A 10,088-nucleotide genomic window follows, 5' to 3' on the forward strand; every position below is an offset into this window, starting at 1 on the left:
ACAAACAGTACACTGTTGTTTACTGAAGAATATTCCGTAAACTAAATGCAAGACATATATGGCCAAATTAAAGGTATGGCACTGTGAGGAATACGGTATAACCTATAGGGGTTTCGGTGTATGTTTGCGGCTAATATGCAGTCGACAGACAATTGTACTGAGTTTTGTTTGCGGCCGGCATCAAATGTTACTGTATGCTAGGACATGATGGTTGATTAGTTGGGACGTTGCGACCATGTTGCACGACGTACGTCCAACGACACGTCGCGGTCGCACATACGGATAGATCGACGAAATTAACACGGAAAATATATGCCCTTGGCACGAGCAGAAACGTGTGGAATCGGGACCAGATCGAACGAACGTCGGGGGCACGCACGCGCGGGGAGGAATCGAGCACGAGGGGCGCCAAAGCTGCCACATCTATCTCTCTATCTATCGAGAACGAATCATGATGGCCTACCCTACGTCCCTACCCGACTCAACTAATTTTCCCTGTCCTGGCGCTATCATTGCTAGCGAGCGTGACGCCGAAACGGCCCAAGGAAGGAAGAGGGCGAGGCTTGCGGAGAAGCGCAACCTCCTGTCCTGTGGTCTCTTCCATCTCCGTACGTGCGTGCTGGCCATACACAGCTCTCGATCGAGTAAGTAGTACACGGTAAAATCATGCTGGTTAAGTAAGCTAATCGGTCCGCCCATGTTTTTCATGTTCAGGAATTATCGAACATATCTTGTTTCAGTTTGAGATGTTGAGATGATCATTCCACGTTTTCTTCTACTCACGAACATCTGCTTGTTTTACTGTTAGCGTAGAAAACTGAGGTTGTGCGTACTATATGGCGTAGCGACATGTGAACAGCTGGTGATGGATTCGTTGAACCCGCGACATCGAAAATGGACACCCCCCTCGCGCCCATGAGGCCGCATGAGGCGGAGCGGACCAACAACATCGCCGACAAGGGAACCAGAGCCCTAGATAGGTTTCTTGATCGCCGACTCCTGGTTGCCTCTCGTGGCCTCTCCTTACGTATCAGTTAAGTAGGGCTGAAACAACAAACTTGACTCGTAATATCTACACACTCGTTGTAGAAGCCGACACTAAAAACGACATCACTATCGGCCGACACGCATCACGCTAGTCAGGTCCCGATGTTGAGAGAGTGAGGGCTCACCCGTGCCGCTGCACAAAATGAACGAAGCAAGGTTAAAGTCCTCGGTGACCCGTATGCCTCCATTGTCGACCCCGACCACTCTCAGAGGAAACTGTGTTGGACGAAGAATTCACCACTACAATCACCTTGTCCATGCCTAGAGAAAGACGGTCCGAGAGCTCAATTGCCGCTCTTGTCGGCACCTGGAATGCACGCCACTCCACCGGTCAGCCCCATCGCGCATGTCAGAAGCATCGATCTGCCCAAGGGGTGTCTCTCCAACAATCGCCACGATCTTTCCGCGTGAGCCCTATTAGCTAAATAGACAATTCATAATTGTACACCATTGTTGCTTAAGTATCATGCCCCTTCGACTTGTATTATAGAGAAGTTTAGTGCTTCTTAAAAAAACACTAATATGTAAAGAAATGTTCATATAATGGATGTTTGTACATGGTGTTCATATAATGGACATTTTCTCCCTCCTTTTCTTTTTAGTATGTAAAGAAATGTTCATATAGTGAATGTTTGTACATGATGTTCACAAAGAAGAAATCATGGGAGTTTTGTTTTGGTGCAATATTCTGTACTGACGCATAAAATATGTAATGTATATTCTCCTAGACAGTATTGCATTTCTCAAGTAACCAACCGTCTCCTTTTGACCTATCGATATGCTGCTAATCAAAACATGCCTTTTGACCAAAATTTTCTTTTTTTCTTTTTTTGCTTAGTCGAGCCAACCTCAATTCTTTAGCTATCAAGTTCTCATTCTCTTTTGTCAATCAGTTGAATATAAATATTCCAACCCAGAAGTCAGAATTGACAAATGGCAGACGCAATTCAAAAACTGACGTGCACCTAACTTGTTCTCCTCCCAATCATGCCAGATGGTCAAAGAGAAAACAATCAAGTTTGACCCTCTTCTAAAACATGGGCTTCTCCGTTCTGTTGCGCGGTCAACCTGTTTGGCCGGCACGGCCGTACGCAAGCTGTTTCTTCGATGTGAAAGAAGATATCTACTCCCCAATTTTAATACATGCACACGCTTAACAATCTCGACGGCCAATTAATACCCATTCATGCTAGAAATCTAGGAGTAGCAAATCACCAGCTCGGGACATCTTCAGCTACTCCTAGATGTCAAGAGAACAATTGTGGAGATCACGATGGGAAGATATTCATTTTGGTAGTAGTTGGTTAATCATTTTCGAGCTTTCTTTATTATGTCCACATCAAAAGCCAAACGATCCAGGGACATCTACCTTCGTCTGCCGTCTGGCTTTGTTGAAGTTACAACGGGGTTTCCGTCAATCGCAGTCCTAAATTTATTTTATGTTCCAGTACGTACGAGTAAGTCGATCGTGGGTCACCACCATTGTACCATACAACGTTATTATAAAAAGAAAAGGGGAAAACCAAGCAACTCTTCTCTTAGGTATTTCTTTAACCAATCTCTTGGCTTAGCTTGATTGTAACGGTTGCATACTGGATGGCCAACTTATGCAGAAGGGGCGGGTTGCGTTTCTACTAATGCGATCTAACCGACTGTCCTCCACTTGTTCGGCTCTCTTTGTGTTTAGTTTATGCCAAACCATGCTTTGCACTTATTAGTTCAGATGAATAATATATATACAACTTGGAGAAGAAGTAGGTTTTAGTGGAAAGGAAGTGTGAGATTCGTGGACCCAGCGTCCGCGCGCCTTTGCCAATTCTAGCATGTAATTAGGAGGCACGTTTGTGTGACGACTTACGTGTGTATGTATTCATGAGTTGCGCGCCATGTTTATAATAACAGCAAAAGTTAGATTAGTACTAATGCAAGTATAATAATGAGCGACATTTACTAATTTTATTACAAATTTTCTAGCTCAACTAAAAATCTCTATGGTACGCCATTTGACTACTAGGAAGAACACAAAACGATAGAAAAAGTAAGAAATTATCGACTCGCTAAATAGAGTGTCGCTGATCGGCCAAAGGTCTAAGGTAGTATATAGATTCTAGATGCATAAGTCAAAAGCTTTGATGTCATCAGTAAATGGTTATTTGAACTTCCTACTATGATGTTGCATGGCAAGATCGGTAAGATCTCCTACGTAACAAATATGTGGGATCGAAGTCTTGTTGCAAGCTGAAGAGATTGTCATATTAGTGGCGGTCTAATTAGAGTCAAATATTTATTTCTGAATCCATAACCTTTTCCATCGAGGACGCTCTTAAATATAATTTTTTCGATTACACATTATATAATGGATTAGTATCTTTTTTGGTCATCTCTAATCATTAATATTCGTGTGCTTTTAAATATGTGGTATGGCTGAATATAGACTAGAAAACATGTACTTCCTCTGATCCAAAATAAGTTTGAATAAAAAATGATTCTCTCTTATAAGAGATCATATCTTTTTCGAGAGAAGACGACTCCATTTCTTTTTTCGTTTCCCTCCGAGGTTTTAACCTCCACGAAAACGGAAGCAGCGTTCCCGTCGGTGAACAGGCCGGTCGAGCGGAGAAAGACGATTGTTGGATTTACGGCGCGCGGCCGCCCGCTTGCGTAAGAAGAGACGTGTTTGGACCAGGGACCGAACCGCCCGCGGGCCGGAAGAGACCTGGTAGAGGTAGACGACGTACGTACACCGCGCGCGCGCGCTGCCCCTCGACGACAAAGGCTGGCAGTTGCAAGGTTCCCGGGCAGATCAGCTGAGAAGGCCACGCGTGCGCTGTGCGCACCGCGGGCGAGACGTTAAATTTGACGCGGGCGGGCGGGCGGGTTTGATCGGGTCCACAATGTTTGTTACGCGACGGGTCAGAGATGACTACTGGCATGCATGGCACGCCATTTGCTGGCTACATGTACGTATGTACGTACGGGTGGAGTATGGTAGCATAGGAGTTCGGTACCTGTATGCGCGTAGATACGGCGTCGCGTTGAACCCGAGCTGTTGCCGTCCAGACTCGCTCGAAACAAAACTTGAGAAAAGAAAGCTTTGATATGAAGAAGCAGCGAGAAATAAAAGAGTAGAGGAGGCCGTTCCAAGGAGGCACGGCAGTACAGCTTCAGTTCCAGCTCAGCTCAGATCAGAGCGTACGCGCAGAAAACGAGCCACGGACCGCGACCTCGGTTCGGCAGTCCCAAAGAGCAGGACGTTAAAAGAAAGAAAATAAATTAAAAAATTGCGTTGCCAGGCCACTGCTGGCGGATCCCAGCTACAGTGCCGTGCCAACAACCGCCGTCAGAGCCGGCCGGCCGGCCGGCCAATTCCTTCCAGTCCGTCCTTTGGCGCTGCTGCCGCCGCCACGCACGCTCCACGACGGACGCGGCCAAAAGAACAAAATGGAGATCGGCGTCAGGCGGAGGTCGCTAAAAATACGCCCGTAATCACAGCCGCGCGCCGCTGTTAATTATATTTATTTGTAAATAAATAAACGAAGCTTAAGCTTAGAGCAAGTAAAATAGAGTCCAGTCAGCTGACTATAAGATATTAAATAATATATTTTAGATGAGTTGGAGGAGAGAGAAGATGAGAGAGAAAGGAGTTGAGACTATCTATGCATGATAAGCAAACTTCTTACACGTCTTTCTATGTCTTTGTGAGAGTAAGAGGTGGCATATGTATGTTAGTAAAGTCTTACGTTCTTATAGCCATCGTATTATGCGTATTAAGCTATATGATATTACTGAAATAATATGGCATCTTGTTATAGCCAGCAGTTGGCTATACTATTGGAATTGCTCTTAAACTCGCACTGGTCAAATTCAGAAATGTGTCAGCCGTCACGCCACGAGGCGCAAGCGCGCAACAGAACAAGGGCAGGCCGATGGGTTCAATCCCCACCCACGGACGGTGGATGGACTGGTCCGGTTACCGCGTCCTCCGTGACGGAGACCCCGATCGATCGGACCGGACCCGTCGCCGCCCCACCGTCCCGCCCGACTAAATTAAGCTAATCCAAGGGCCAAATTGAGAATGAATCATCATCGCCTCACCGGTCAGATTTTGTTTTGCACGTGAGAGGCACGGCCATCCGCGGCGGGGCGGGCGACCGAGCGGAGAAAGTCTGGTCCGGGACGACACGCCGCCGGCCTCCCTCGCTCGCTCGTAAATAAAGCCGCCCCGTCGAACCCCACCACCATTCGCTCCCCGTTCCGTATAATCTCCTCTGCTCTCCGCCCGCACCGCGTCGCCCATAACTACTCCTCCGCACCGCTGTTTTTTCCCTCCCCTCCCTCTCTCTCCCCCCTCGAGCCGCATCCCACCCGCCTCCCTGGGCTCGTCCGCGGCCGCCAATCCCCGCCCCGTCCCGCATCCGCGCCTCTCCGCCACGCCCCGCCCGATTCCTCCTCCTCCCCGCCGCCGCCCCGATCTCATCGCCGCTCGCGCGCCGACAGCCGGCGTGGAGGTCCAGGTACCGCAGCGCCCTCGCCGCACTCCGACGTCTCCCTCGGCCGGGCCGGCGAACCGCGGCGGCGGTGGGGGCGAACCGCAGGAACCAGCGCCTACTCGTCGACGGCCACGGCGGCTTCAGGTGCGCTTGTTCGGCCCGGCAGCGGGCGTACTGCCCTCGCGCCCTGCCCTTATTGCTTGCTACTGTTTCGACTATTTTTACCCTCGATTTTTTTCATTGTAATAATGGGCGGTCACAGAATATAACGAACGATCGGACAGTCAGATTTGCAGGCCGTTAGTTAGTGCCTGCTAACACAGGATTCGATTCAGCGTTAACAACGGATTAGCGCGATTCAGAGCGGCAGGGCTCTACTGTTTCAGATTTGTAAGAACCCGATGCCGATTCTTCTAGGACCTGTGTTTTAACACCAGATTAGACGTCTGAACGGCATCGGTGGCAGCAAAACCCGTCAGATTTGCCGGCCGTGCAGTCAGGTCAAGCATACACAAGCGGTAATTACGTAGCTGCCCGTTTATTTCTAATAATCCAGAGCGGTTTTGTTGCTGCAGTTACATTACATCTCCTCTAACCTGCTGTTAGGCATCGGGCCAAACCTTGTTTGCCCGTCAGATTTGCCGTCCGTGAATTCAGTCCGAGTATAGAAAACCAGTAATTGCGTAGCTAACCATTGATTTTTAATCCACACAGACCGCTTCTGTTGCTTGGTTAAATTACATCTCCTCTGACCTCTTAGGCATCAGGCCAAACCTGATATGCTGCTCGACATCCATGAAAGTTATGGATCTTCCTATTCAAGCAGGCAGTCTTGCATAGACTCTTGCTGCTGTACCGAACTGGCAGATGGGTCGCTGTTAAATTCAGCAACCGTTCCACAAGACCGACTTGGAATACCATTTCCTATAGCTCAGCTGCAAGACGCATAGATATGATGTGTGTTGCCCCATATACATAGCTACCCCCTCCATTCCATAATTCTTGTCATGGTTTTAGTTAAAATCTGAAGCGAAACCACGGCAAGAATTATGAAACGGAGGGAGTACTTGTTTTATATAGCTGTATGCAATGTTTACCTTTTTTTTTTTCTAGATTTGTCCTTATTTTGTTTCTGTTTTGGTATATCACAGAGTGGTTTCAGGGTGGAAAGTCGGGTGCCTTGTTTTGGCCAATCTTTTAGGGGAACGATGCTTAATTAGTTGCGAGATATACGCCTTCGATGCCTAATTGGAATATCGTTGTGAATAGGCAGCCCCTATATCTGTTTGAAGGGCGCATTTTAGAAGTTTGCGAGTTGCAGCCTTTTGTGGAAAAGAGTTCTCATGTATTGTGGACCAAGCTGGAATTTGTTCTCTAGTGACATGTTACTGATAGTTCTTTGCAAGTTCAAGCCTTAGACGTCTTAGGATAATTGGCATTATTTGGTAGTCACCTATTGATGCGGTAGTTTCATATTTAATTTATATTATGGTCATGTTATTCATAGGAGTATCCAGTAAATATTCACTTCCATCTCCTGCTGTATTGTAATTATGTAATCAATACGGTTCATTTCGCAAAACTTCTAATGTTGCTCATTGTTTGTAGTTTCTTAAGGTTTGTTCTCCTGATTTGGTATCATATGCAACCTTCCTTGATTGTTTAAGATAAGTGAAGTTTGTTGCAACCTTCTTCCTGCTATGCACGGATGCCTCTTTTGTTTATACCTGAATTTGTCTAGCTAAGAGTAGTACTGCTATTGGAGTTGGACTGCTGCTAACATAGCTTTGATCTTTTGCAGATTTAAGATGTGTACATAGGTGTTGGGGTCTTGTCTACAGGTCCCCCCTCTATTGAGATATAGTGGTTCATTCTGGCGTAATGTTGGAAGGTCAATCTTGCCTGATCTCGAGGTCTCTGCCCAGCTCCTGCGAGCAGGAATCCAGATTAGCTTATATGACTTACCATCTCCTCGAGATCACGAGGAGTAAGCGCCCATCTGGGGTCCTGGCTATTGAGCACGAGGGAATTTCTGCTGCAGCAGTGCTGGCAAAAAGGCCCAAGTCTGAGGATAAGCACGATGGTGTGCCATTGGACTGTCAAGGCAGTAATCAGGGGTACTCTGATTCAAGCACCCTGATAAACTCTATTGGCCGAGATAACTCAATCAATTGCCTCGCCCGTTGCTCTCGGTCCGATTATGGCTCCATTGCATCACTCAACAGGAACTTCCGTTCCCTTGTCCGCGAGGGTGGACTGTACAAAGAACGGCGGAGGTTAGGTATTGCTGAACACTGGGTATATTTCTCTTGCAATGTGCAGGAGTGGGAGGCGTATGACCCTTACCGTGCGCGGTGGATGACGCTCCCAAGGATGCCGCCTAACGAGTGTTTCATGTGCTCTGACAAGGAGTCGTTAGCTGTGGGCACTGAACTTCTGGTGTTTGGCAAGGAAATTCTTGCACATATTGTTCTTAGCTATAGCATTTTGACCAACTCATGGTCAAGAGGTGTTGAAATGAATGCCCCTAGATGTTTGTTTGGATCAGCTAGTTTTGGGGAGAAGGCAATTATAGCTGGCGGCATGGATTCTCAAGGGCGTGTGCTTCGCACTGTTGAGCTGTACAACTCTGAGACTAGAAGGTGGATAACACTTCCAAGCATGAACAAGGCGAGGAGAATGTGTTCTGGAGTCTACATGGATAACAAGTTTTATGTTATTGGTGGAATGGCCAGTAACACGGAGGTACTGACCTGCGGAGAGGAGTATGATCTAGATAAGGGTACCTGGAGGCTGATAGAGAACATGTCAGAGGGACTCAATGGTGCAAGTGGTGCTCCTCCCCTTGTTGCTGTAGTCGATAATGAGTTATATGCAGCACAGTATGCAGGAAAATTAGTAAGAAAGTATAATAAGAGTGATAACACATGGACAACACTTGGAGAGCTACCAGAGCGTCCAGAAGCTGTCAATGGCTGGGGTATTGCATTCAGGGGATGTGGAGAGCGGCTCTTGGTGATTGGTGGACCAAGAGTACTGGGTGGTGGGATGATTGAACTCCATTCGTGGATCCCGAGGGATGGGCCCTTGCAATGGAACATGATCGGAAGCAAACCTTCTGGCAACTTTGTGTATAACTGTGCTGTCATGGGGTGCTGATTCTGGCGCTGCCCACCCGTCGAACATACTGTCAACAAGAAAGATTGTGATATTGGTTTCTCAAATGGCTGGCATAAAGCACTGATTCTGCCTGATTGGTAATCTCTGCCTGTTTTTTCTTCTTCTCCTTTGGACATTTCAGATTTTACTCGATGTTCAATAGAGTAGCTGCTCCCGTGTGTTCGTTAACAGTTACTGTTCGGTCTCTTTTTTCCGCACATTTGATTCGGAGCTGGGGATCTGTACCTGGTCCATATACTCTGTCAAAAATGAGAGTTCCCTGAGATGGATGCATCTAGGTGACAAATTGTAATTGATGTAGCCTTGCATCTGTACAATTGTATTGGATTCTGAATGGTGTCAGCTTCATAGTACCCATGTTTCAAATGTCTTTTAAACAAAAAAACAACACGGTAGTTATAATGCTCTCTGAACACTCCTCATATTGCTCCTTTTGTGCATCGTTGCCTTAAAAAGTGCTAGATGAAATTACTTAAGAACGAAGCATACATATGCAAAATATTCCATTTGGTGCTGCTGCGTCTTTACATAGTACGGTTTTGTTCTGACGGCATAAGCTGAAACTTTAAGATGATCTTCAATGTAGCTGACCTGCTTTGGCATGTCAAAAACTAGAGCCCGGCTTTCTGTTTCTCGAATGGCATAAGCAGAAACTTTATACCACCGTCGAAACAATGTTAGGCAGATTAGCTAAAGGTTCCTTGACGTGTGCCCAACCATTTCATATGGAAACATCAGAACATATTCCTGGAATGTCCAGAATAGGCACGGATCGACTTGTCCATGTCTCTAGCATGGGCACTTCGATCCCTTAGAAACACTTGGTGCTGCGTGAAGCTCCTCCACTCTATCGTCTTAGCACTCGGGATTCCACGCTAACTAGGCTTCTGCTTAGCCTATGGAATATTGTTATCATCTAGGGTGGGCAGGTGCCCACCTTGTTATTCAATTTCTTTTCCAGGAGACGACAAGTGAGGAGCTAATCAGTGGATCGCTGTCCGCCTCATGCTTTAACGTCGTGGAAAATTTTGGAAAAGCCACGCTTCGCTGTCGAGTTGTTGCGTGCATCCTGTGCGATTAGTTTTTGTTTCTGCAGATCATTTCGCCGCATTATCATCTTTTCCAAGGACTTGTTTATTTTTTGTGTGTGTTCGTTCAGCTGTGATGGCCTGATGGGATTCTTGTCGGGTTGTCCTTTGGTTTTAGGCCTTTGGTTGAGGATAGATTTGAGGGTTTTATTTATAAATCGGGATATCTAAGGCGTCATCTAGAAGATCAGGAAAAATATCCATGATGCCCTCAGACGACCTCGCCTCAGGCACCTAAAATACCAACTCCGCCCAAACGCAGCCATTAGAAAATTGGATCAGA

At 46.7% G+C, this 10,088-nt stretch overlaps 1 protein-coding gene across 1 annotated transcript; it reads left to right on the plus strand.

Moving 5' to 3' along the window:
* The first annotated feature begins 5,610 nt into the window (after positions 1-5,610).
* On the plus strand, positions 5,611-9,070 carry LOC124693129 (F-box/kelch-repeat protein At1g74510-like). The gene is made up of 2 exons (XM_047226581.1): positions 5,611-5,681; positions 7,339-9,070. Exon 2 carries the CDS (start codon positions 7,419-7,421, stop codon positions 8,694-8,696), a length of 1,278 nt encoding a protein of 425 aa, XP_047082537.1. The 5' UTR covers positions 5,611-5,681; positions 7,339-7,418; the 3' UTR covers positions 8,697-9,070.
* The last annotated feature ends 1,018 nt before the right edge of the window (positions 9,071-10,088 follow it).

This window comes from Lolium rigidum, chromosome 2, assembly GCF_022539505.1.
Source record: "Lolium rigidum isolate FL_2022 chromosome 2, APGP_CSIRO_Lrig_0.1, whole genome shotgun sequence".
Classification (NCBI taxonomy): Eukaryota; Viridiplantae; Streptophyta; class Magnoliopsida; order Poales; family Poaceae; genus Lolium; species Lolium rigidum.